Genomic DNA, 27981 nt, shown 5'->3' with positions numbered 1-27981 from the left:
ACAAAATAGAACATTAGAAACACAATTCATTCATCAGTTCTGTTTTTATTTTTGTATTTATTCAAATTATTGTCAGTTGCTTTTTGGTACTGTCATAATTTGTTACTTTAATGTATGTAACATCACCTAATTTATTAGTACAGTATTATTCATTTATAACAATATTATAATACTATTAATATAATTAGTTCCATACAATGGAAAACAATTTTTGCTGTACAGTCAATAACTAATACATCTACTGTTGGGATTTTGTCATTCAACAGTTCAACAATTTTTTGTTCAGCAACTAATGCCACTAAACATGTGTGTACTGGCGTAAACTTGCCATTATAAATTTCATTGAAATAAACAGCATTCCATTCATTCAACCAGTTAAGATCAATTATTTTATTGAATATTGCTGTTCATTTTTATGCTTAGGTTTAAGATTGCTAACAATAAAATATTGACATAAATGTTATACCCAGGGGTTCCGCTGTCGATCGCAATTGGCGCCAAATGTCGCTAAATTTTTAAATGTGGCTCCAATTTTTTAAAAGTGGCGAATTTTAAAAAATCGGTAAAATCCTATCCGAAAATGTACTGCGAGTCGAAAGCACGCGACCGAGCATTAGCGGCCAGCGTCTGTCAGTTGTAAATATTGATTTACGACGATGTAAGCAACCTACAGTGTAGAGTGCACTGAAATCACCGAAGCTTGTAAGTGTTACAAACGGTGTTTTTACTGCTATTGTCTAGTTCTATGGGGTTATTATCGGATTAACGGCTCCTTTATGATATTGCGCAATAAGTTAAGTAACACGGGGACAAACTGTCACGACGATCAATAATTATAATGATTATTAGGGCCGCTATTTCTTTGTTACAATCAAAACCGTGGGGCTGGCAAAAGCATTTAATTTCTCCACATCAACAAATAAAAACTTGTTTCAACAGGTATTTGTGAGCATTTCTGTTTAATAGATTCATTATTGTAATGTTCTGGGAAGGATATAAATTGATTAAAATAACAACAATTTCTGAAATAAATATAAAACATTCACTCGATGTACTATATTTCGGATATGTTAAATTCGGACATTTAAAGATAGGGACATTTATGTGTTGGTTTGATGTTGATAGTTTGTTAAAATATGTTTTATGTTATTTCAGGCAACTAGAATGGATGGTGGCAATTATCTGGGCCTTTCAGTCAGGAAAAAGGCGTGAACAACAGTCATTTAATTGAACCTGGAAATCATCCACCACTAACAGAAAACTTGTTAACAACAGAAGCTGATGTATATCATGTCCAAATGACCAAATATAACTGTTAAACACTTTGAAGTGAGATACTGTTTAATACATTGATGTTAACATTATTATATTATTTTGGTTATCTGTGTTGTTTATCAAGTTGAAAAAAATGTTATTTATATACAAATAAAGCTTATTAAGACTTATGAAGGTATGACTTATGAAGGTACTTATTGTTTTTTATCATGAAATAACATACTTTTTAAAGTGATAATATAGTCAATGACATTAATGTAGTAAGGTTTCTTGAAATGATTGTTCTTATTAATAAGGTGGAATAACCGACAGTATTCACGCCGCGAAAAAGTGGCGACAACTTTTTTTGGGCCAGTGGAACCCCTGATACCGGTACCTGACCATAACAAATAATTATTATATTCATGATAAACAAAATGTGTTCTAGTGACATGCATCATATGCATCATACATGAGTTTTAAATTCGTGTCTCACTAGGAACTTGAGTGTGCTTTTTCTATATGATCTTTCAGATCTTTTGCAAACACAAATCTTAGCTTACAATATGTACATATGAAGCTAGTTTTCCTTTTCTTAATGTTGCCATCAGTTTCTTTCGATGAAACAGCCACCGGTACAGCACCATTGGGTGCAAGGGGGTTCTTGCGCTTTTTGTACTCCATTGGTTCAATGATTAGATGCTGTTTTCTGATGTGCTGCATCATGACGTTGAAATGTTCGTGATTTGTTTCGCAGTAATTGCAGACAATGGTCTCCTGTTTCTGGGTGTACATCTGAGATGCCTTGCAGAACATGCTTATTTGCTCTCGGTGCTCAATCTGGTGCTCGTATCGGTAATGAGATATTATTTCAATGGTTGAGGCCTTCATGGTACAGCAGATGACACAAACAAAATGTTTCTTTTCTGGTACCAGCATTGTACAACTGCTGTGGTTGTATGAAGAGAAATGTCGGTGAGAATCAGTGGTAGTTACATGGTTGAATATAGAGTGGATAGAGTACAATTTCTCACCGCAAAAACAACAGCAAACCATCTGCGATTCATTACAGTACTTTTGTAAAATGTACAACAACAATTCTATGGGGTCATGTTTATCAGTTTCAAAATGTCCATACACCTCAGACAGCAATCGTGTATCCATTATGTCTGATTTTGCTTCAGGAAAACACTGAATAAACACCTTATCCACATGTACAAGAGAATCCCTTCCACACTTGCAGCAATATGGAAGCCCACGGCGCAGCTTTGCAGATCTTTGTTTTGGTTTTGACGAACTATCCTTCGTGTTATGTTTTTTACTACATTTATTATTAATAGTGAGAATGTTTTCAAATAATTGTTCAGAGCCTATTTCATTCTTGTCCCCCTGATCTGGATGTATAATCCTTTGTGTTTTATTCTTTTCCATTTGATTGCTAGTAATTTCGCTTCTTTTGTTTATGTCTGTCATTATATCACTTTCTCTAGTCACAATCTTTTCAAATTTCTCACATGCTTTCTCTATAAGCTCCAGTTGAAAATCAATATCTTTAATACACTCATCAGCATCTCCTTGAGTCATATGAGACAAAACTTCATCATCTAGTTCAGGGTAACCTGAGCAGTGCTGGTTTAAGTACTGAATAACCATGGCAAGAGGAGTGTCTCCTCCAACCGCACCTTCATCATCATCTTCATCAAAATCATCATCATCATCATCATCAACTAATGAATTGCTATAATCGTCCATTTTGTTTTTAATGTTTTCCTCAGATGTACTTGCTTCACATGCTGCAGTTTCTGGTAAAACACTTGAACTTTGCTGAGATGTTCCAGGCACATAATGATAAGCTACTGTAGCAGGGTCCATCTTTGTGCAATAAGAATTTTCATATGCTAGACATGCATCAGTTTGAGGCTTCACAAGATTTCCTATCATGGTAATGTCAGGAATTACTTTAGAAACAAGATTCTCTTCCTCATTCTCGGATGTAGACATTGAAGGCTCAGGCAGCTCCTGTTTCACTGAACCTTCTTCGTGATCTTCATTAATACAGACAATAAGTAGTTCGCCATCTTCACTTTGTATAAGATAGCCACCTAATTTGTCCTTGTCTTCCATAATTGAATTTCAGTTGCCCACCCACTTCAGTGACACAACTCTGTATGTGTATTAAAGTCTTAACTGCAAGGAAGCTGAAATAGGAAAAAAATATTAAGCTTTTTTGTACATTAATTTACTTAAAATGTTATATTTAATACTAAACTCTTCACTGTCTGTAACTTAAGCAGAACTGATAATCTACATGTATTTAACTGAATGCAGTGCATGTTGTCAAAATTTGAAAACAAGAAATCATGTTGTCCATTTCAGTAAATTCTGAAAAACAAGAGGGCCTGAAAGGCCCAAAGTCGCTCACCTGAGATAACAAGATGTTATTGTGACAAATCTTCTGACCAAGTTTCATGAAGATTGGAAAATAAATGTGGCCTCTAGAGTGTTAACAAGATTTTACTACAGCCATATGAGGAAAAATGCCCTGCCCCTTGGCAGCGATGTTTTTCAAGCAAACGTAACCATTTTCGAACTCATCCAAGATATCATTGAGATCAATCTTCTGACCAAATTTCATGAAGATTGGAAATTAATGTGGCCTCTAGAGTGTTATCAAGGTTTTACTTAAGCCATATATAGCCATATAAGGAAAAATGCCCCTCCCCTGGTGGCCATATTTTTAAAGCAACCAAAACCCTTTTAAAACTCATCCAAGATACACATGTATCATGGGGACAAATCTTCTGACCAAGTTTCATTAAGATCTGAAAATAAATGTGGCTTCTAGAGTGTTAACAAGGTTTAACTATAAGGAAAAATGCCCCGCCCCCTGGGGGCCATGTTTTTTAACCAACTGGCATCATTTTTGTACTCGTCCAAGATAAAATTGGGATGAATCTTCTGACCAAGTTTCATGAAGATTGGAAAATAAATGTGGCCTCTAGAGTGTTAACAAGATTTTACTATAGCCATATGAGGAAAAATGCCCTGCCCCTTGGCAGCGATGTTTTTCAAGCAAACGTAACCATTTGCGAACTCATCCGAGAAATCATTGAGATCAATCTTCTGACCAAATTTCATGAAGATTGGAAATAAATGTGGCCTCTAGAGTGTTATCAAGGTTTTACTTAAGCCATATATAGCTATATACGGAAAAATGCCCCTCCCCTGGTGGCCATGTTTTTAAAGCAACCAAAACCCTTTTAAAACTCATCCAAGATACACATGTATCATTAGGACAAATCTTCTGACCAAGTTTCATTAAGATCTGAAAATAAATGTGGCTTCTAGAGTGTTAACAAGGTTTAACTATAAGGAAAAATGCCCCGCCCCCTGGGGGCCATGTTTTTTAACCAACTGGCATCATTTTTGTACTTGTCCAAGATATAATTGGGATGAATCTTCTGACCAAGTTTCATGAAGATTGGACAATAAATGTGGCCTCTAGAGTGTTAACAAGGCAATTGTTGACGCCGCACAACGTACGACGGTCAAAAAAGGATCACAAAAGCTCACCATGAGCACGTTGTGCTCAGGTGAGCTATAAAAAAAAACATAATCATATACAGAAAATAATGGTCTGTACAGCGTATTTCAACATAGTTTAACGATGCAGAAGTTTGCATTGGATTTGATGACTGTCATAGGTAAGTTTTGGAACATGTTAGACAGTAAACGTAACTGTACTACTCAATTGTCTAGGTTTTGTTTTTATGTTGACATATATCTTTCTTATCCAAAATGATTAATATTTAAATCCTCCGGTTTCCACAATTGAATTTATCCTTGGCCAATGAGAGGTTCCAATTATTTATCCACACACAATATCAGGTCTCCAATGTAAATCATAAAATCTTATTATATAGCATTAAAGAGTACATATCTTACATGTGAGATGTTAAGAGAGAATGAAGTGATCCTTTTTGTAATTTCCTGTCCCTGGAACATCTAATAGGAAAAGGACCCTTAATGTGGTGGAAACAAGAAAGTTTCAGCTTTCATTCATTGTCATTAGTTTGGATCACAAAATTGTATAATAACTTATTTTACTTATGAAAAATCTTTAGTAATTATGTAATTGCATGATTTCATTTCTTCTTCACTATGGATTAATCACATAATTCAATTCATGTTGCTATTTCTAGTTGGATGTTTGATAAGAAAAACATGCAAATTCATTTAAATTCTTTGCTACAGGCAATGCTTTAATTTAAAGGTTGTGAGGGTTCTGCCTGTTACATATATATCTCAAAATCCCTTTCTTACATTTGATTATTTGAACAGATGAAAGTGAACCAACAGTGTATGGGTAAAAGTGTTAGTTCTTTGCAAATGCTTTGAGCTTTCATATGTACAGCTCAACGCTAAATCGGTCGATGTTGGCTTTTTTTTTTTAGCTCACTTGTCACGAAGTGACATGGTGAGCTTATGTGACAGTGTGATGTCCGGCATCCGTTGTGTGTGCGTGCGTGCGTCCGTCAATAATTTGTTTGTGTAGACAGTAGAGGTCACAGTTTTCATCCAATCTTTATGAAATTCGGTCAGAATGTTTATCTTAATAAAATCTGGGTTGGGATTGTATTTGGGTCATCTGGGGTCAAAAACTAGGTCACTTGGTCAAAAACTAGGTCAAATAATAGAAAAAAAACTTGTGTAGACAATAGAGGTCGCAGTTTTCATCCAATCTTTATGAAATTTGGTCAGAATGTTTATTTTGATGAAATCTGGGTTGGGATTGTATTTGAGTCATCTGGGGTCAAAAACTAGGTCACTTGGTCAAAAACTAGGTCAAATAATAGAAAAACCTTGTGTAGACAGTAGAGGTCACGTCACAGTTTTCATCCAATCTTTATGAAATTTTGTCAGAATGTTTATCTTGATGAAATCTGGGTTGGGATTGTATTTGGGTCATCTGTGGTCAAAAACTAGGTCACTAGGTCAAAAACAAGGTCAATTTATAGAAAAACCTTGTGTAGACAGTAGAGGTCACAGTTATCATCCAATCTTTATTAAATTTGGTCAGAATGTTTATTTTGATGAAATCTAGGTTGGGATTGTATTTGGGTCATCTGGGGTCAAAAACTAGGTCACTAGGTCAAATAATAGAAAAACCTTGTGTAGACAATAGAGGTCGCAGTTTTCATCCAATCTTTATGAAATTTGGTCAGAATGTTTATCTTGATGAAATCTGGGTTGGGAGTGTATTTGGGTCATCTGAGGTAAAAAAAATAGGTCACTAGGTCAAATAATAGAAAAAACGTCAATAATTTGTTTGTGTAGACACTAGAGGTCACAGTTTTCATCCAATCTTTATGAAATTTGGTCAGAATGTTTATCTTGATGCATTCTGGGTTGGGATTGTATTTGGGTCATCTGGGGTCAAAAACTAGGTCACTGGGTCAAAACTAGGTCACTAAGTCAAAAACTGAGTCACTAGGTCAAATAATAGAAAAACCTTGTATAGATAATAGAGGTCACAGTTTTCATCAAATCTTTATGAAATTTGGTCAGAATGTTTATCATGATGAAATCTGGGTTGGGATTGTATTTGGGTCATCAGGGTTCAAAAACTAGGTCAATAGGTCAAATTATAGAAAAACCTTGTCTATCTGTCTATATATCTATCTATCTATACTGTCTAACTCCCCTTGCGGGTATTATTGAATCTTGTGTAGACAATAGAGGTCACAGTTTTCATCCAATCTTTATAAAATTTGATCAGAATGTTTATCTTGATTACATCTGGGTTGGGATTGTATTTGGGTCACTTGGGGTCAAATACTAGGTCACTGGGTCACTAGGTCAAATAATAGAAAAAACCTTGTGTATACAATAGAGGTCACAGTTTTCATCCAATCTTTATGAAATTTGGTCAGAATGTTTATCTTGATGAAATCTGGGTTGGGATTGTATTTGGTTAGTCAGGTGAGCGATTCAGGGCCATCATGGCCCTCTTGTTAATTAATTATGTTCACATTTATGTACATTTTCTGTTAAATGGCCTCTATATTATCGAAACTCATACTCAAAAAGCATGTTGATGCAGTTTTTTATTTAAAGAGAAGTTTGTTTATGATAAAAAGTACTGTTTAAAGGGAATAGGTAGCGCATTTTACGACATCACATTTTAGACAGGAATACAACTCTAATACAGTCTAATATCGACAAGATACGTTAAAGTATATTTAGCGTACCCGGGGTACATGTAAGTATACTTAAGAGTACCCGGGGTACATGTATGTAGTATCCGAGCCGACAAGGACCAATCAAGCGCCAGGGTCAGGGACCTATAGTGCAGGGACTTTTAAAAACATGTTTGTAAAGCTTTAATACATAAGAGGAAAACTGCTAACTCTCTAGACATTTAATGTTCAATGCAATATTCAAAGAGCAATACATCATTCAGCAAAAAGGTTACATACCATCAAAGGTTAGATTATTTTAAACATTGTCTACTCTGAGAGAGGCATTTACAAAGATATCAATTAGCGTAAATGATACAAAGGGAAGTAAATGTAGAATAGAATTGCAGTTTAAACAACAAAATTATTTTGCCGTTACGGAAATATCAACAAGACGCTTGCAGAAATATTCAAGCGTTTAGAAAAACAACTCCACGTCAAAACAATCGACATGGACTCGCAAATTTTGGTAAAAATATATATTTGATTTCTTAACAAACAAGCTGTTTACCGAGATGTATTTAAAAGGAATAAACTGGCAGGACACTACTGTTAACACTTATGAATTAGCTCAAATTACGCGAAACACATTGATCATTGAAATTAAATCGATGATGAAGAATTTGTCAGTGTCGTTCATACTCCTATAAATATGAGGTCGATTTACATCGACCTCATATCGTTTAACGTTATTTTGCAATAGCATCGTTCCGACATGAATTCATGTCGGAAGCTTTAACGGCATCAAATTCATATAACAGCACAGAATAATCATGCAATAAATTATTAAACATAAAATATAAACATTATTTTGCTAATTGCATTAGAAAAATGTTTATACAAACTTACAAGTAATGATAGTCCAGACCTTAAAACACTACCACTGTTCAAATTCCATATTGTTGCCATATAGCACTGTGTAAATTGAAAGTTGCATAATGTTACCTCATTGGTCGGTTATAAATACATTGTTTCTCTATAAATAGTATTCGATTTAGACGAAAATAATAATTTATGTGGAATGTCATATTAGTTTTCCATTAAAACTTTGATCTTGCCGTGTGTTTATGGACGTTATTAATTATGTTATACTTATTTTTGTATTTCATTAAGAATTAGAACGTGTAGCCCTTTTTGTTAACTGTTTTTAGCAAACGATTCGCGGCTTAGTAAGACACGGAAAATAGTTAAAGCGACACTTTCATTTAAAGGTTTAATGTGAACAATATTAAAGGAAACCTTTTTTGGTATTAATATATATTATTGACATGTTAAATTCGATACTTGAAAAGGTGTTTAGTCTTTAAAAAGATGTCGCTGATATTGTTAATTTCAATAACTGTTAATATGCTTAATGTTGTATAAGAAATTGAATAGTTTCACCGAGTTGTATTCCCGCCTAAAATCCTATATCGTAAAACGTGCAACGGTTAAGAATAAGGTCTGAATAAGTTTAGGTATTCAGATCCGAATATCAGCAGCTGTGCCAGCTGGGAAGCCCCGTTTTGGCTTTAACAACCGCAAGCTAAACAACATACTTTTTTAAGTCTTGCACTAAGACTCTATGATCACAAGTATAGGTCCCTGCTGTGGCGTATGACACCATAGTGTTATTTAGTATTGGTCGGCACAGTATCTGATCATAAAGATATAATTGGTTTGTGCTGAACACAGGGGCAATAAAACCACAGATCTATCAATAAACAAGATTATTGAGATATCTTTTATTGAACACCGCGATAAAAATGCTCAAACCACGGACTCTAGATTACACGGATAAGAAACATGGCAACATTCTCAGAATCATCACTGCTATATGTGTAATCACCTAACAATTCGTCTAAAAATAATTTATATATTTGAGTTGAAGACGATGTACTGTTGTATAAGTCTGAATAAACTATCTGTCTGCCTGTCTAAATCTAAGCCGTCATCGTCCCAGTGAAAAAAAAATCTGATTTTGAACAGTTGGACATGATGCCCTGATGTCAAAATACGAAATGACCCGCGTAACACCGACCGTGATTTTCAAGAATCTTTAATAAATTGATAATTTAAGGTGAATAACATTTCATATAATCATACATAATTCCCTCGTTGATAATTAACAGCAAACGATGAATGTTTTTGACACCCATTTTATTTCAAGTATGCATGCAAAGCCGAATAAAATCGATAGGGTCCGCTATATACGCTGTTTCATCATAAAATTATCACCCTTTCTGTGTTATAAACAAGAGCTGAAATCGTTAATTTATTAAGATTTATTTATAATAAGCTTTATTGATATGTTTCGTGAACAAAATACCACAATATATTTTATAAAAAATATAATAATCATGGCAAAGGAAATTCAATGGCCGGTTTCTAAACAAAAGCATAATCGCCAAGACCGTAGCATCAGTTCAGTGCGTTAGGAACGCTCGATACTTTCTTCCGCCTTCATTCCTTAATTACTTTCGTTTTTAAACATTTTTTTTCTATCGTATACAGAATTCTATTCGCCTAAGCAAGATGTAATTTATAAAACTGAACTCCAAATATAAACGCTACAAATTGGTATTAAGTACGAACATGTCAACCGTCAATCTAGATTCTAAAACTCCAATACGGTAAGATATTTGCAAAAGTTAAAGTTATAACTCGCCGGGTTGACGAAATCAGAAGAAAAACTTAATATATGTTTATATATCTGTTTACTACGTAACGTAAGCTTTCTAATGATATATAATTTGTCAAAATCGGCCGAGAAATGAAACTATAATTCAACAAAAGACGTGAGTGGGTACATCAAAATGTATAACCTCGGCGCTTCGCTGTACGCTAATTGTACAAGATCGATAGCCACAACACGGTAAAACGCGCGGTGGTAAAACATAAAATGTGTATTTCTTGTGTTTATCTCGCTATAAATCCATTAATAACAACAGGAGTATACTAAAACGTTTATTTTTTGAAAGAGGAATTAATAAGCAACACGATAACGTATAAACAAATAAAATCGGATGAATAGTTTTTGCATAAGATTGAATTTACTACAGTAAGGGTCAAATACTCGATTCATCTCCTATCAATATACACTCCGTGATACAACTGGTAGTTTTAACACACACATATAGGTTTCATTTAATTAAAAAGTACAGAAAGCTAAAAAGTGATGTGGTTTGTTGTACAACAACAATTGGTTATGTGTAACCTATTCAAAAAATAATTTCGTTCAAGATAATTCAATGTAATTCTATAAACGACAAACACACTTCTTGTGTTGTGTATGTTTATTTTTAAAAATGTACATAAGTGGTTTAAAAGCACAATTTTTACACATTTAAGAGGTAATCACTCACATTTATGTCTAATTAATGATAATTTTATGCATTATCAAAGATTTAACGAGAAAAACTGAAGTTTAAGTTGAACTCAATTTGCTATAGGAAAACGACGGTAGCCGTTTAGACGTAAGCGGGGTAGCTTACGTCTAACTATTTGGACTATGTCGCTCACTGGCAGGGAATGGTAATTAATTTGGCAAGGCAGAATAAACGTTCATTCTAAAAATGAAAACAAAATAGTCCTTAATTGTGCTGCTTACCCAAATTTGAATCCTATCACATTTGTACAATTACATTACTAAGCACTTTAATGAACACTAATGGCTTACCAAATTTTTGATGTTGTGGTGATTTAACTTTTAAGGTCACTTCCAACAGCCATTCTGTTGGGCTAGCTATTGAGCGATGTGGTTAGAGTGTCTGAATACCACTCTGGAGGTTGCGGGTTCAATACCCTGCTTGAGCTCCGTAAAATTTTCACAATAATGCAGATGAGGCAAACACGAACTGTGAGAAAGTACAATTTACACAGTTCTGAGTTATGTGTAATGATTTCAGGAAGCCGCTTGTTTAGAAGTTGACACTTGTAACAAAGTGTCTGGGGCCTTGAAACATTAGGAGTGGGAAGAGTAGTGATTTTTAGGTCACTTTCAACAGCTGCATGGCTAAAAGTGTTCCGTTTTTTTTTCGGAAGTTCTGGCTTTTTTTAAGCCCCGGAGGATCTCTCAATTCGTCCAGAATCGTTGAGAAAGTTGGGGGGGGGAGCGGGTAGGGGTAGGTGGTCCGCGAATATTTCCAATCGAAACCGAGATCTAAAGAATCTTAAAAAAGAAACGTATCAATATGTTTAACACGTGTGCGAACTTGAATCGATAGCCATGGCCACTAAAGGGGCCAGTTTAACAGATAAGTGATAATTAACTCCTTTACTTGCACCCCTACCGCCATTATGCAAATGGTGGAAGTGAAGTCCCTTGGACGTCCGATAATCCGCATGTACTCTATTTACTTATACACAGCACGTACAAATGTCAACAGTAAATCGGGTTATTCAGACTGTTAACTCTGCCTAAGAGGTACTGTTTTCAATGAAATTCTCAGTGAGTGCCCAATATTGACTTTTCTAGCTGTCAATCAAATTCTTCTTGGGAAGCGGATCAGCCAATCAGGGCTCAGGCAGCCGAATACACGTCGACCCCACGTGAAGCTGTATACAATAATATTAGCGACCCCTGTGCTACGAAGTTTTTATTCAGTAATAAAATTTTTAAGTCCACGCTTTCCCCGAGGAAGAATGATGCGATGTTGTACATAAAGTCTAATTTTCGCATGATTTTCATTTGTACACGAAATACACGAGAAATGTTTATTTGTTGCTAGAATTTTCTTAACTTTCCGTGAATAATACAATCTGGAAATGATATCGGATAACACCTTTAATTTTACGCATTTGAAAATACTAAAATTGAATACCGGTTATGTATTTTGTTATATCAATGGCTGTAACACATAATGCAATAAATAGTTAAATAACGTGTTTTGAGATTGCCAAACTATGCATATATATTGGTCTACATGCATGAATGACCTGACAAAATATATCGCGATTCGGAAGGAAGTGTACTCCTTAAAATTTAAAGAAAGATGCGTTTTTATTCTCCGAAATTTGCTTTCACTAAGGCAAACTTTTCTGAAAGGAGGTACATGTAACATTTTAAATTCAGTCGTTGATTTATGGTCATTACTAAATATGAAAAGTGCTTTATGCGCTCAAATCACGTCACGTGATTAACGCATGTTCAATGGGAATTCCCCCAAACCTACAATTCAAATTTTTATATTAACTTGTGTTAAATGGCGGAAGTCAATATTGGCCGTATTTTTGTTTTGAAAATAGAAATCGCAATAATACTGGATTATCAGGTAATAGATAGAGTTGGAACATGTACCTATATTAAACTTCTGAAATAAAAGTAGGACTTCAAAATTTATGTCTGGGACGTCCAATATTTTAGGCTTGGAAGTCAGGACTTCCAACTTATAAAAGCTAACAGAAGCGCTGCTATTAAGTGTAATTGTAGTGATATTTGTTTTCCATAATTAATTATCAATCAAGTTTCTATCATCAGGATGTGTTTATAGTGTATAGTGAAATGTGTTCCAACAATCCATAAAGTGATGTGTGTCTTCACCAAGCAATATCGTTGTGTTTTTATGAATATATAGTGATACGTGTAAAGTTTCCATCAATTAGTTTGATTTGAATTCTTTGAATTTGTACCTTTAAATGTTTGTTTTGGGTAAAAGGTAAGCTTTGAAGCTTTTGAAGACAAGAAACAAGAAATGGTCTGCAGCTGTATAAAAAATGCAATATGGTGTATAAGATATGATTTTTTCTCACTCATTCTAAATTCTTATATAAATTTCTGGACTTAATTTTTGTTCCAGCCCCCTGGCCCCCAGGTTTTTTTTTTCATGCTTTTTCAACCTTCCTCACTTTTAGCCATGCAGCTGTTGAGCCAACTTTTTAGTGACATAGAGTGTCTGACTACCGCTCTGGATGTCGTCAGTTCAATGCCCTGTTTGAGCTGCGTATTTTCACATTATTGTTTTCTATTGCAGGAGCCATCTCTTTACTCAGTGAAGGCCATCATGATTCTTGACAATGATGGTAACAGATTGATGGCAAAGGTAATGCTGTAATGTTTTATCTCACATGGACACAGCATGTTTATGAATATGAAAAATGTCCATAAAGGGTGGAAGGTGTTATACATTTCACTTGCCTTTCAGAATGTCCTGAAATCTTGTAGACTTTTATAACTGCTGGTTGGATTTCCATCAAACTTTCACAGTTGAGTACTGTTATTGTTTTGTTTGGTGCTTATAAAAAAATATTTGTAGCTGTCATTGACAAATATTAAAATAATTATGTAAGTACAAGAGATTTTGTATTATATTCTTACATACTAAAATCTTGTAAACAAATCCTATGTTCAGTGGATTATTGCAAAAATAATTTTATCTTCTTTAATATGGTAAATCTTTAGTGTAATGTCATTTAATCTTTTATGTGAATGTAAATTTGCTAAGTTTACTTATTTAGATATTGGTTTTCAGTACTTTGATGACCAGTTTCCATCTGCAAAGGAACAGAAAACATTTGAGAAAAATCTTTTCAACAAGACTCACAGAGCAAATGGTATGCTTGCTTATTCGTAGGGTATGATTAACCCTTTCCCACTCAGAAGCAAAGTAAAAATGACTTGACTATGTGCAAACAGCATTAAAAGAAAACAGCCTGCCAGTAACTCGCAGTCTGTTCAGGTTTTATTCTGTTTGCTGCAAATTGGTATCTAAGGGTTGGAAATTAAAACTTAAATCTAGTTAGAAAGGTCTTTAATTAAATTTAACTTTCTAAAGGACTACAAATGCGCTAAAATACGTATCTAAGTGGTAAAGGGTTAAGTTAAGTAAATATTAGTGATGCAACAATATACCTGTATATCGGTATACATGGCAATACGCAATCTGCATATTGTATTGCGATACGATTTTCATCATACCAGTATGAAAATTCTACAAAAATCCATCCACATTTCGTTCAGAAAAGCCATCCGAAATAATGATATCAAGGTAAACAAAACAAATTGGTGTTTATTGTTTAGTAAAAATAAATTGTTACGTAAAAATAGCATTCTAAAATGTATATTATACAGAGTAGCGTTGTTACATGGGGAGTCCGCAAAATCTGCTTTTGCATGTCATACTGTTAAATTTAAGATGAAGCTTTTGGAAATACAAAAAAACATTAATTACATAATAAAAATGTAAATTGATGTTAATATAAACATAAGAAATAATGATTTAAAAAAATTATGTAACAGCATTCTGATAATTTTAACGACCGGCTTTTAAACATCCACAATTCTCTTTCGGGTTATTATTCTTCTTGTTGGCTTTTATATTAGTTCTCAAAATGGCAGACGAAACGAACGCTGAGTTTGACTTTATAGACAATTCCAAAGGAAGAAGTGTTGTTTGGGCATATTTTAGTCTTAAAAGAAAGAAATTAATGAGATCGAGGAACGGGTAGGATATTGTAAGCGGTGTAAGGATGGTGTAAAATGTAGTGGTAGTAAAGCCAAAAAAAGATTAATTGTGTTTATAAAGCATTTTGTAAAAAAGGCTAGAATTGCCAACAGGATATAACTAGAACCTAAACATACAATACAAAGGTTATGTTCATGTAATAAGTTGGTTTTGGTGATTAGCTGGCGAGTTATAATTCTGGTACAAGTTAGCAATATATTGCAATACGGAATTTTGAACTGACAATATATTGCGATACGGTTTTTTGCATTTTGTTGCAGCACTATTAAATATGTCTCCATTTTGGAACTGGTATATACATGTATATGTGCAGATTACTTAAAATTCAAATATTTGAATAATACACCATTGTGCAACCTTTTATTTCATAAAATTATTATGTTTATATAGTATAAGTTACATGTCCTCTGACTGACCTGTTTCATTGTGATACAGGGATTAAGTCCATTATAATTTTACTTCCCTGTATTGCACCATGCGGGGTCAGTAAGCAGCTGTGAAATGAATTTATCTTGCTAAGTAGCTTTCATTATTATAAAAAATATCTTTCACAAATGCACTTATGTAACACTTGTCAGGGGTTTTTCAGCACTGTCTGCGCCTCCGGAAAACGGAGGCACTTCCAAAGCAAACGGACCCAATCCCAAACCGAAATCATAAAAAAAATCCCAATTTACCAAAAAAAAAAAAAAAAATTTTTTTTAAGAATGAACTGTCTTATAACTTTTCTGACTAACCAGTGTTTGTTTTGGTCAACAATATCTGCAATAAGGTTTTGACTGTTCAGTTCTTATCTCAACAGAGTGTTACTGTAACTGAAAAACAAAACTGCAGTACTTGAATAAACGTTGAACATGCCCAATATTGCATCTGTTTATATAAAGAAGACAAAATAAAAACAAATTAATTTGTTCAACCACTGAATTATTTAAGCATGATAAATTCACAATTTTTTCCCAAATGAGCCGTTTCATCGAAGCAAAAATTCCCCAAATGACCAATTTTGTCGATAAAAAATACCCAATTTGGTCAGACTCCTTTTCCCAAAATAGGCAGAAAAACCCCTGCTTGTATCGCTAACTCAAAAGTCACAATCACACTTAGACAACAACGTCACTTAATTGGCCATGAAACAGCTTTCTAGAATGTAACTTTGTCACCATTTATCATGCTATATGGAAAATAATTTTTAACTAATAACCACAGTCAGGAGATGGCATTTTGTGTGTTAATTCTGTCTACTTACCTCAGAGGTAAAAAATCAGGCGTTAAGGTCAAAGGTCAAATATTGCCATAAAACAGCTTTCTGTGATACTTTGTAATTTGTCATGCAATTTTACGATATTTTACCAAAAATGACCACCATGAGAAGATTGAGCGTTTTTTATGGCTTGTCTCATCACATCAAAAGTCAATGTCACACTTAGCGGTCAAAAGTCATCTTTTGCCACAAACAGCTTGTTGTTTTCACATAAGAAGTGGTTTTAGACAAAAGTAGAATGTGAGGGCATCTGTGCCCTATGGACACATGTTATGTTATATTGCTGTCTCAGTTTTCTCATTCCAAGGTGTGAACATTTTTGTTTTCAGCCGAAATTATCATGTTTGAGGGATTGACCTGTGTGTACCGAAGTAATGTTGATCTCTTCTTCTATGTGGTTGGAAGCTCAAATGAAAATGAGGTAATAAATAAGAATCATATACATTTGGAATATTGATATAATAAAATTATATTCAATACTACTACAGTGTACATTAGAAACAGACAACACAACACCACATTAACTTTGTCATCAAAAGCCCTTCTTCAGCTTTTTAATGCATTTACTGATATGGGTACAAAGACAACAAAATTGTTCATCCCCTGCCAAAGGCGAATAATAAAGATTCGGCAGTGTCAGTCTGTCACAAACTTTTCAAGGCTATATCTTACAAACTGTAAAAGATCTCAACAGGAAACTTCATGTGTGAACATATATCAATGGGAAAAAGACCATGCACAACAACCACAATCCTACACTTTCTTAGATAAGAGCTAAAGCCCTTTATTTTTATGCCCCCAAAGGGTGGCATATGGTTTTTGAACTGTCCGTCAGTCTGTCCGTCCGAAAACTTTAACTTTGGTCATAACTTTTGCAATATTGAAGATAGCAACTTGATATTTGGCATGCAGGTGTATCTCATGGAGCTGCACATTTTGAGTGGGGAAAGGTCAAGGTCATCCTTCAAGGTCAAATGTCAAATATATGTTTTCAAAGCAGCGCAAAAGGGGACATTGTGTTTCTGAAAAACACATCTCTTGTTGTTTTTATGATGTAACTTTCCAGAGTTATATCTCAGATACAACACAAGTATCCAACATGAAACTTCATGGGTGTATAGATGTAAATGAGGAGAATTGTGACGCACAAGAACCATAAGATTACACTTCCTTAATTAAGAGCGATAGCCCTTTTTTGTTTGTGTAAGTATGCTGGTACTTTTCAGGGATAAATCTCAGATGCTATATGAGATTTCAACATAAATCTTTATGGGTATAAAGATATATGATGTAACATTATTGGGCTATATCTCAGATACTTAACAAGATTTCAAAATGAAACTTAATGGGTTTATTCATAATTGATTTAGTTCTGCAACCATCCATAAACAAAATTTATTTGACGGTGGATATCAATTCAACACATTTGTTTGTTTTAGTGCAAAATTCCTCTTTTAATTGGTTGATTTACTAGAATTCAACTACAAGTTTATTTTTGCTAAAATGTTTGTATACTTAAATAAAAAACTTAAATACACATCTTTTTTATTTGCATGCAACATAATTTATTACTTGGTGATGGATTTATAACTATGTGAAATCAATTGCAGACTTATAAAATATTCAGAAAAAACGCTATAGATTTACAAGATAATAACTACATCATTCAAGTATGTCCAGGCTTTTGAATGAATGGGTGTTGATTGGTCAATAATTGTATTCATAATATGATGCAACGGTAGGGGATGAAAGCAGGCTGGGTGAAACTGATGTATCAGCCTAGTGTTTCTACTTGAGTCTGAAAAGTGTGATTTTATATATTTTAATTTACAGCCTGAAGCTTTTTTAATTGGGACAAAGAGCGTAATAAACCAGGAATATGGAATATTTTGAAATAGTGATATGAAAATGATATATTATTTCAACTGTTTATCAGTAAAATGCACTTTTAAACTGCTATTTAATAGTATCACGTGCTACTTTTTACAATGAAGTCAGTTATAATGCTTGGTTAAAAAAATCACTTCTAAAAATGCAATAATTTCACACTTAACCCTTGAGAGGTGAAGATAATTTTGTCTCAAGGAATGTCATTCTATTCTGTTTCCAGTTGATCCTGTCTAGTGTTTTAAATGGTTTCTATGAAGCCATCAGTCAGATCTTGCGACGGAATGTTGAGAAGCGCTCTCTGCTAGAGAACCTGGACGCAGTGTTCCTGGCCATGGACGAGATATGTGACGGAGGGTGAGGATTTACAGACCAACTTTGAGTCATGTTATGGGAAAACTCGGCTTAATGCATGTGCGCAGTGTTGTCCTAGATTAGTCTGTAAAGTGGTCCATCATAAAATAATCTACCTTTGGCTATAAACTGTCCTCTAAATCATCATTAATTAGGGTCCAGTTGCTGTAATTACAGAAGTGTAACAAGAAACACTGGTATAATTTAAGAGATATGGTGGACAGTTTAAAAAAAGCTTAAAATAGGCCTTTAGTTTAGGGCCAACATGTTTTCTTCATGAACCATGTGGAGAAGTTGCTCCTTGTAATTTCCAATCAAATATGAGTTTGCCAATGACTAGTTCATATGTCAGTGTTTAATATTAAGAATCTTTGCACCATATGGCTGTATAATAATATAGTATTGCACATACAATAACAACTTACCGTAATTACTCTATGTTTTCGGACACTTAAAAATAATTATTTTTTTTCGTGTCCGAAAACTTAGATACGAAAAGTATTCACAAAATACAGGTGTCCGAAAACTAAGAGTCGAAAATTGACGTGTCCGAAAATAGCGTCAATTGTATCAACGACAACCGGTAATAGCACGCGCTTGTAAAAAAAACCATGCCGTATAGTATAATTTACAGTTATATACGTTTGCACTGCATTTTAAATCATTTTAATTTATTTTACAGAAAGTTACTACAAGGTTGTTCTTTGACCAACGAGTTCAAAGATGAGCATGTGATGTACTGATACCCGCTAGTATCAACCTGTAATCAACGCAATAAAAAACACACTATGAATTCTTTGTTGGTTCATTTCAGATAGTTGTTTTCTAACACCTTCCATTGTTCGTTAAACTTGCAATAGGGTGCATCACGCTTTGAAGCGATTAGTATTTGTCACAGTTATTTTACTGAGAAGGGGTAGTACCATTGCGGTAGATAATTGAACTGTTAATTGAAACTACCCCTATCTGGTGAAATCATTGTCTAATACCGGTTTACAAGGTTATTTACCCAATAACACAAATGTAATGGTCCGTTGCCCTCAGGCATGCAGCTTCCATGTTTTATGATGTTAATCTGGTTGTAAAACCCCATGATCCAAGTGTCATTAGATATCGAAAACAGGACCGAAATTCGGTAAAATAGCCCTGTAAATTATACTGTCCGAAAACTTAGAGACATTAATTATGGACGAAAACTCGTGTGTCCGAAAATTAAGAGTCACGAAAAATAATTATTTTTGCTAAAAAAAGGGGTGTCCGAAAACTTAGAGTGTCCAAAAACATAGAGTTATTACGGTAGTCCATATAAACAGACTGCCAGAGCCTTTGATAATTTTTGCTATGGCGGCTCTGGCAAACCCATTGGGTTATTAAGCTGATAGTTGAATTATTGCAACTAAATAACAACTTTGCACCAAATGGTTCTTTAAAAGCATTACAACTTATCAAATAATAACATTGCACCACATGGTTCTTAAATAGCAGTATAAAATATGAAATAATAAGATTGTACAACATGGTTGTGTAATATTACTATAAAAATAAAAATAAAAAAATAAAAATATATAAAATGAAATAATGAGCACCTCATTGTGTAATAACTGTATATCATCCAAAAATATAACATTGGATTACATGGTTGTTTAATAGCAGTAAACTTTTTTCAAAGACATTGAAATCCTTTGTGTGCAATTTGCGTACCATTTTCTTATATTATTGTGTTATCAGTTTTGTTTTTTAATGGCTTCTGCCAATGTCTTTGCAATTGTATTTGTGTTGTTATTTCAGCATCATCCTAGACTGTGACAGCTCCAGTATTGTATCCAAGGTCGCCATAAGAACTGATGATATTCCAATAGGAGAACAGACAGTATCACAGGTACCGCTCTCATTTTCATTATGCTGTATGTGGCTTGCATTTAGTACAATATATAGCACACAATAGGTGTTTATTGTGTTCATTTATTCCGGTTTTAAAGTTTTGCTTTATGCAAAAAAAATATGTTTTGTGGATAAGTTTGTGGGTGTAAAATAGAAATGAAAAAAGGGACGCAAGCATGTTGCATGGATTTGAATTTACTGGAAAAAAATAATTCATATCTTATAATTTACTACAAGCAGTATGCAAACAATTTTGGAAGAAACCTGATCAATGCAAAACAATTCACAGCAATACATACATATGTTGTAAAGTACGTGAAATCTTGAAATGTTTGTCCTTCAATTGAATAGCATTTATACCTTTATCAATATCAGAGTGAAATTAATGTTTATGTCAAAAGCAAATTCTATCAAAACTTGAGGTAAGTACTTCAACCCAAGTAGATGCTCCCTAAGGTTTTCAAGCATGCATCGTCCCTTTTGGAAATGTATTCCCTGGGTTGTTAGAATTGTTTCCACCACTTTGAATGATTTAGTTGTGTATTTCCCTGTGTGTTAGTTAATAGAGACATATTGTGGGTTCATATATGGATACTGGGTACATAAAGTCATTTATTTATTATTTTAGCAAATTGTTCATGTTCTCTGTGGAATAATAATTACTTACATACATACATATGTACGTATAAGCATGTCATATAGTAAGATAAATTTCATATATAGGCATTTTATATACAAAGTATTTCATGAACAGCGACATGATGGGTACATAAATATAATTGTCATACATTCAACATACAATCTTATTTAATAATAATTATTATATATTTCAAGACTTGATGGTACATACAAACTTAATTAAATTGAATATTGGTATATATATCATTTATCAATAAAATAATACACATAAAATTTAACTAGTGCGTGCTGAATTGCAGTGTGTTAAAAAAGTAATAATGAAGATTTTAAACAATACTTGTGTTATAAAAATAACGTTTATATTATATGTTATGATTAGTAACGTCATTTAAGATGTCCTTAATAATGAAACAATTGACCTGACTCTGAATTCTGCATCTGCTTTTATTTTTATTTGTGTAAATTTCAAAAATGTGTTTCCTTTCACAATTAAAGATATACCGTTTAACTCTAGGCATACTACATGTACGTTTCATTCATTCATTTTTGGATTTGTTATTCCAAGAACTAAATACTGACATGTTATATGAATAGGTATGTTTCATCTACTTCTACAAATAATCTCAACAACACATTTAACTAAAAATGGCGCGGCCGCCATGTATCCTCACGCTGCAACTTTTGACCCAGGGGTCAGATCAAAATTCCAAATAGTGCACTGTCGCACATATGCTCATATCTACCATGTGTTTAAGTTTCAATGTTCTAGTGCTAATAGTGTAGGAGGAGATAGAAGTCAGGGCGGATGGATGGACAGACGGCGGAGATAACCACATAATTCCCCCGCTCCAATTTGGAGCGTGGGGATAACAATTTCTTGGGAATGTGGACAGTACCAGAACAAGAGAGTGCATAATATTTTCTTCTTCATCATTACAGAATGTACATAGACTATTGGCAACAATTTTCATTTTGAACATATGGGATTTTGTTCCCAATACATGTATTCTGTGGACTATTCTGCACTGGAGCCATTTGATATATGTTTCCTTAGTTAGATTAAACACGAGTGCATATAGATTTTTATGTCCCGCACCCACTATAGTGGGGGACATATTGTTTTTGCCCTGTCTGTTGGTCTGTACGTTGATCTGTTGATCTGTTTGCTCCAACTTTTGCAATAACTTTTTCAATATTCAAGATAGCAACTTGATATTTGGCATGCATGTGTATCTCATGGAACTGCACATTTTGAGTGGTGAAAGGTCAATGTCAAGATCATCCTTCAAGGTCAGAGGTCAAATATATGTAGCGAAAAATTGCTCATTTTATGAATACTTTGGCAATATTGAAGATACCAACTTTATATTTGACATGCATGTGTATCTCATGGAGCCGCACATTTTGAGTTGTGAAAGGTCAAGGTCATACTTCAAGGTCAGAGGTCAAGTATATGTGGCCAATATTGCTCATTTTATGAATACTTTGGCAATATTGAAGACACCAACTTGATATTTGGCATGCATGTGTATCTCATGGAGCCGCACATTTTGAGTGGTGAAAGGTAAAGGTCATCATTCAAGGTCAAAGGTCACAAAAAAATATTCAAAGCGGTACAGAAGGGGACATAGTGTGATTCTGACAAACACATTTCTTGTTTTATTCAATATTTAAGAATTATGAGTTCCTTTTTGTATGACAATCTGGAATGTTACTGGTTTGAATATATATTTTATTAAAATGTTTCTCTTCTTTAAAGCTGGTTTCTATTATCTTTATTTAAGTTGGTAATGTAGGTCCTTGAGTTTTATTTTGTTAAACTTTGGCATGTCTTCAAAAGTTTCAATATATTTCTTTGCTATTTAAATTAGTCCTTGGTACAAAAGGAAATTTACATTTGTTCTGACACATGTATGAAAGGATTCTTTGGAAATAAAACAAAATCTTTCTATCATATTATCTCTCACAAAACGAATACTTTTTTATACGCCCATTTTTTAAAACGGGACGTATTATAGTTTCACCCTTGGCGGGCGGGCGGTGTCCACAGCAGTGTCCGCTCTCTAATTCAAATAGTTTTCATCTGATCTTCACCAAACTTGGTCAGAAGTTGTGTCTAGACAATATCTAGGTCAAATTCGAATACGGGTCATGCTGGATCAAAAACTAGTTCACGGGGCCACTTAGTGCATTTCAAGGATTAAGCATGGTGTCCGCTCTCTTATTGAAGTAGTTCTACCCGATCTTCACCAAATTTGGTCAGAAGTTGTGTCTAGATGATATGTAGGTCAAGTTCAAATATGGGTCATGCCGGGTCAAAAGCTAGGTCACGAGGTCACTTAGTGCATTTCAAGCATTTAGCATGGTGTCCGCTCTCTATTTGAAGTAGTTTTCATCTGATCTTCACCTAATTCGGTCAGAAGTTGTGTCTAGATGATATGTAGGTCAAGTTCAAATATAGGTCATGCAGGATCAAAAACTAGGTCATGAGGTCACTTAGTGCATTTGAAGCATTTAGCATGGTGTCTGCTCTCTTATTAGCTCATCTATTTTTTGGAAAAAAAATGAGCTATTGTCATCACCTTGGCTTCGGCGTCCGGTTAAGTTTTGCGTTTAGGTCCACTTTTCTAATAAAGTATCAATGCAATTGCATTCAAACTTGGTACACTTACTTACTATCATGAGCGGACTGGGCAGGCAAAGTGAGATAACTCTGGCTTGCATTTTGACAGAATTATGTGCCCTTTTTATACTTAGAAAATTGAAAATATTGGTAAAGTTTTGTGTTTAGTTCCATTTTATTCCTTATGTATCAAAGCTATTGCTTTCATACTTGCAACACTTACTAACTATCGTAAAGGGACTTTGCAGGCAAAGTTATGTAACTCTGACTGGCATTTTGAAGGAATTATGGGCCTTTTATACTTGAAAATTTGGTTAAGTTTTGTGTTTTGGTCCACTTTACCCGTAAAGTATCATACATATTTCTTTCATACTTGGAACACTTGCAAACTATCATAGGGGGACAGTAAAGGACAAGTTGCATTGCTCTGGTTGTCATTTTTATGGAATTATGGCCCTTTTTTGACTTAGTAACTTTGAATATATGGTTACATTTTGTGTTTAGATCCACTTTACTTCTAAAGTATCAAGGCTATTGCTTTTAAACTTCAAATACTTTCATGCTATCATGAGGGTACTGTACCTGGCAAGTTGAATTTTACCTTGACCTTTGAATGACCTTGACTCTCAAGGTTAAATTATAAAATAGACTCCACCCAAACCATCCGCCCCCCCCCCCCCCCACGAATCCCCCTCAATCCCCCCATTATTTTATTTTTCAATTAAAGATTATCTAATAAATGACCACCACACCGTCACACTATACCCCCACCCCAAAAAAAATTTTTTAATGCCCCCGGTAGGTTGGCATATAGCAGTTGATCTGTCTGTCAGTATGTTGGTCTGTCTGTCCGATGTCCGAAAAAAACTTGGCCATAACTTTTTCACTTTTGAAGATAGCAACTTGATATTTGGCATGCATGTGTATCTCATGAAGCTGCACATTTTGAGTGGTGGAAGTTCATGGTCAAGGTCATCCTTCAAGGTCAAGGTCATCCTTCAAGGTCATAGGTCAAAAAAATATTCAAAGCGGCGTCCTCATAAAGCTGCACATTTTGAGTGTTGGAAAATCAAGGTCAAGGTCATCCTTCAAGGTCAAAGGTTACAAAAAAAAAACACTATCAAAGCGGTGCAATCGGGGGCATTGTGTTTCTGACAAACACATCTCTTCCCCCCCCCCCATTTGCATTTTTGGAAGATAATGTAATAAATGACCACACACCCACACCATACACCCCTCTCCACTCCACCCCTCCCTCCTTTGTGATTGAAATTGAGATAGGTCCCTACACCTTTAAAAAGAAAAATAGATGAGCGGTCTGCACCAGCAAGGCGGTGCTCTTGTTGAAGTAGTTTTCATCCGATCTTCACCTTACTTGGTCAGAAGTTGTGTGTAGATGATATGTAGGTCAAGTTCGAATATGGGTCATGCCGGGTCAAAAACGGGGTCACACGGTCACATAGTGCATTGCAAGCATTTAGCATGGTGTCCGCTCTCTAATTGAATTAGTTTTTATCCAATATTCACCAGTCCTAATTTAGTCAGAAGTTGTGTCTAGATGATATGTAGGTCAAGTTCAAATATGGGTCATGCCAGGTCAAAAACGACGTCACGATGTCACTTAGTGCATTTCAAGCATGGTGTCCAAAACCTTCAAACGGGCGTATCTTGTGACAGTTTGGCACTCTTGTTCATATATACTTTAAATATAAATTAAGCTATTACTCATTTTAAATTAGGATTATAAAATAGAGGCATATCCAGAATATCATCACGGTTCATTATTGGAAGCTTTTCAATGTGCAATACATAGAGCTTTTCAAGACATGGAGCAAACATTTATTTTTTAAGTGTAAACATATTTTCTTAGCATACATTTTACCAGTATTGCATATTGTTAAGTATTTGACCAGTGAATAACAATTTCATTTGATTTACACTAATCTCTTAAGCCATGTTATTGTCCCCTACTGATTTGACCGGAGGGAACTTCTGGTTTGCGCTCTGTGTGTCCGTCAGTCTGTGAGTCTGTCACACTTTTCTGGATCCTGCGATAACTTTAAAAGTTCTTAATATTTTTTCTTGAAACTTGAAATATGGATAGATGGCAATAAGGACATTATGCACGTCATTTCATTTTGTTCCTACGTCAAAAATTCTGGTTGCTATGGCAACAAATATATAAAAAAAAATATATATATATTTCTGACAATGGTGGAGCCGGTAGGGGACATATATTGCTTGGCAATAGTCTTGTTTTCATTTATTTTTCACACACAAATTAGAATTGTTCCTACCTATCTAAATGATAAAGTTTCCTGTTTCCAAGTTGGTTTATTTACAGAGACATATTGGGAGTTTATTTATGAATACATTAGTTCAGTTATACATGTATTGTTTAATGTTTTTTAAGCTTTTTTTTTTATAGGATTAAGGAATAATAATCAAGAAAACAAGCACCTTTTGTAACTTATTGAAATAGTGACATAATACTGTAACTTTTAAATGGTTACACTTGTAACAACTTGTATACTGCAATATACTAGATACTTACATCAAACTCTGACTTCCTCGTGCTGATTTTTACCAACATGATATGCTGCAATATTGTCAGTATGACTGCTGAAAGGTAAACTTATGAAATTGAAGCTTAAATCCTTACACTTCGCCCAACAATAGCCTTGAACATCACCTTTGTTTGTGATATTTCAGGTGATACAGACAGCAAAAGAACAGATCAAGTGGTCGCTACTAAAGTGAACAGGATCATAAATTTATTTGTTGTATGCTAGAGATGAATATGACCAACATCTAGAAACATTATACTATATACTATATATACATCTAACCTGACAATTTTATATAGGTTAATTAAATTACTATTTTTTGTTTTTAATGCAAAAAAGTCAAAGACACAATCACTGCTTTCACCTACTTTAGATTTTCAAACACATGAAACTATTGTTTGGTTGCATGCAGTGACGTTAAAAGCTGTCAAAATAAGTATTTATTCTCCTCCAAAAAAATTTGGGGGAGCATATAGTCGCCGCTTTGTCTGTCCGTGTGTCCGTCCGTCCGTGCACAATTTTTGTTCGGGCTATTTCTCAACAATTAATGACCGTAATTCAATTATACTTTATGGGAAGCTTCAATTACAAAAGGAGATGTGCATATTATCAGCTGGTTCTGGTTGGATGATTTTTCACAGCGTTACGGCCCTTTGAAATTTTCCATTAACTGTACATATAGTGCAATTTATGTCCCCCAACTACTGACTGGAATTCAATGAAGCTTTATGGGAAGCTTAACTACCTCGAGGAGATGCGCATGTTCTTTGTGGGTTCTGGTTAGATGATTTATTTAGAGAGTTATGGCCCTTTGAAATGTTTAAGTTGCTAAACCATCCATTGTATTATTTTGTCCAAAGTTATGCCCCTCAAGACGTTTTCTTTTATCTGAATATATAGTGCAATATTGTGAAAAAGAAAACCTTTGGGGAGCATCACCCGTCTCTGACGGTTTCTTGTTTAAACTTTGTTTTTGGTGCAATAATTAAAAGAAAATTTAAAGAATTGATGTAATGTCTTGAAATTATTGATTTTTAGGAATTATGTTGTATTTAATTTAAAAAATGTCAGGTTAGAAGTTCTGTTGAATACATGTAACTGTACATTTGAAATGAGTCACTGAAATGGGAACACATTAGTTGCAGCAAACCGTTATAGCGCTGAACTTTGTCATTTCAAAATGAAAAACTTTACACCTATTCCTTTAGTTAACTGTTTTATAAGTCTTCTTGCTGTGTTTCAACTCCAATGTATCAGGAAAAAATGTACATTTTTATGTCAAAATAATTATGCCTAATATGGTAGTTTTGTCTGCATTTTCTAACCCGATCATGGTTTACGATTTCAAAAACATAAATTGTGATTATTCATTCACATCCCTTGTACAAGGGATGGTCTTAAATTATTTACTTATACATGTATAGCAGTTTAAATGTCTTATGTTTAATGAAATAAAATGACAAGAATGACCAATATAAATGCTTTTTATGACTGACTAATGACTTCCTTTTTAATTTTAAAAAACTCAAAGCACGGAAAGGCAAAGGCGGCGGGATATAGAATTGGCGTTGTCTGTCTGTCTTTCACAAAATTGATTACAAATTTGCTTGTGTTTTTTTTTGGTATGGATGCGTCTTGTGTTACTTACACTGACATTTTAGGTTGACTTATGTTGTCCAACATGTTTTTTAATTTGAGTAGCTTTTATTAAATTTTGTGCACGAGAGGCTTCCATATAATGACTGCTTCATCATAGAATTTTTGCCCTTTACTTTATAGGTTTTTGGTTTTACCAGATTGGTCTCAAAACAACAATATCGATCATTTTGTATTT

The 27981-nt window shown here is 34.2% G+C and overlaps 2 protein-coding genes across 3 annotated transcripts; one reads left to right on the top strand and one right to left on the bottom strand.

The window, feature by feature from the left end:
* Positions 1-25: 25 nt before the first annotated feature.
* LOC127861254 (uncharacterized) lies at positions 26-7853 on the bottom strand. Its single transcript, XM_052399691.1, has 2 exons — positions 7734-7853; positions 26-3452 (listed from the first exon to the last, which is right to left on the bottom strand). Exon 2 carries the CDS (start codon positions 3376-3378, stop codon positions 1750-1752), a length of 1629 nt encoding a protein of 542 aa, XP_052255651.1. The 5' UTR covers positions 3379-3452; positions 7734-7853; the 3' UTR covers positions 26-1749.
* On the top strand, positions 7813-27642 carry LOC127861273 (coatomer subunit zeta-1-like). Of its 2 annotated transcripts, none has more exons than XM_052399716.1 (7): positions 7813-7962; positions 13445-13513; positions 13943-14024; positions 16526-16617; positions 18307-18440; positions 20226-20316; positions 26293-27642. In XM_052399716.1, the coding sequence occupies exons 1-7, from the start codon at positions 7945-7947 to the stop codon at positions 26338-26340; spliced, it is 534 nt and encodes a 177-aa protein (XP_052255676.1). In that variant the 5' UTR covers positions 7813-7944; the 3' UTR covers positions 26341-27642. The 2 variants fall into 2 exon arrangements, with proteins under 2 accessions (XP_052255676.1, XP_052255677.1); XM_052399717.1 differs by lacking the exon at positions 7813-7962 and adding an exon at positions 10731-10825.
* Positions 27643-27981: the final 339 nt, after the last annotated feature.

The sequence above is a fragment of the Dreissena polymorpha genome, chromosome 15 (genome assembly GCF_020536995.1).
Source record: "Dreissena polymorpha isolate Duluth1 chromosome 15, UMN_Dpol_1.0, whole genome shotgun sequence".
Taxonomy (NCBI): domain Eukaryota; kingdom Metazoa; phylum Mollusca; class Bivalvia; order Myida; family Dreissenidae; genus Dreissena; species Dreissena polymorpha.
Note: the sequence above shows the minus strand (reverse complement) of the source record. Positions and strands in the feature narration are given on the sequence as shown.

Bases quoted from the DNA above. Each gene is read 5' to 3' on its own strand.
- LOC127861273 (XM_052399716.1), top strand. The intron at 16,618-18,306 runs GTAATAAATAAG...TTCTGTTTCCAG, and splicing joins GAAGCTCAAATGAAAATGAG to TTGATCCTGTCTAGTGTTTT. The intron at 20,317-26,292 runs GTACCGCTCTCA...GTGATATTTCAG, and splicing joins GAGAACAGACAGTATCACAG to GTGATACAGACAGCAAAAGA.
- LOC127861254 (XM_052399691.1), bottom strand. From the start codon at position 3,378: ATGGAAGACAAGGACAAATTAGGTGGCTATCTTATACAAAGTGAAGAT.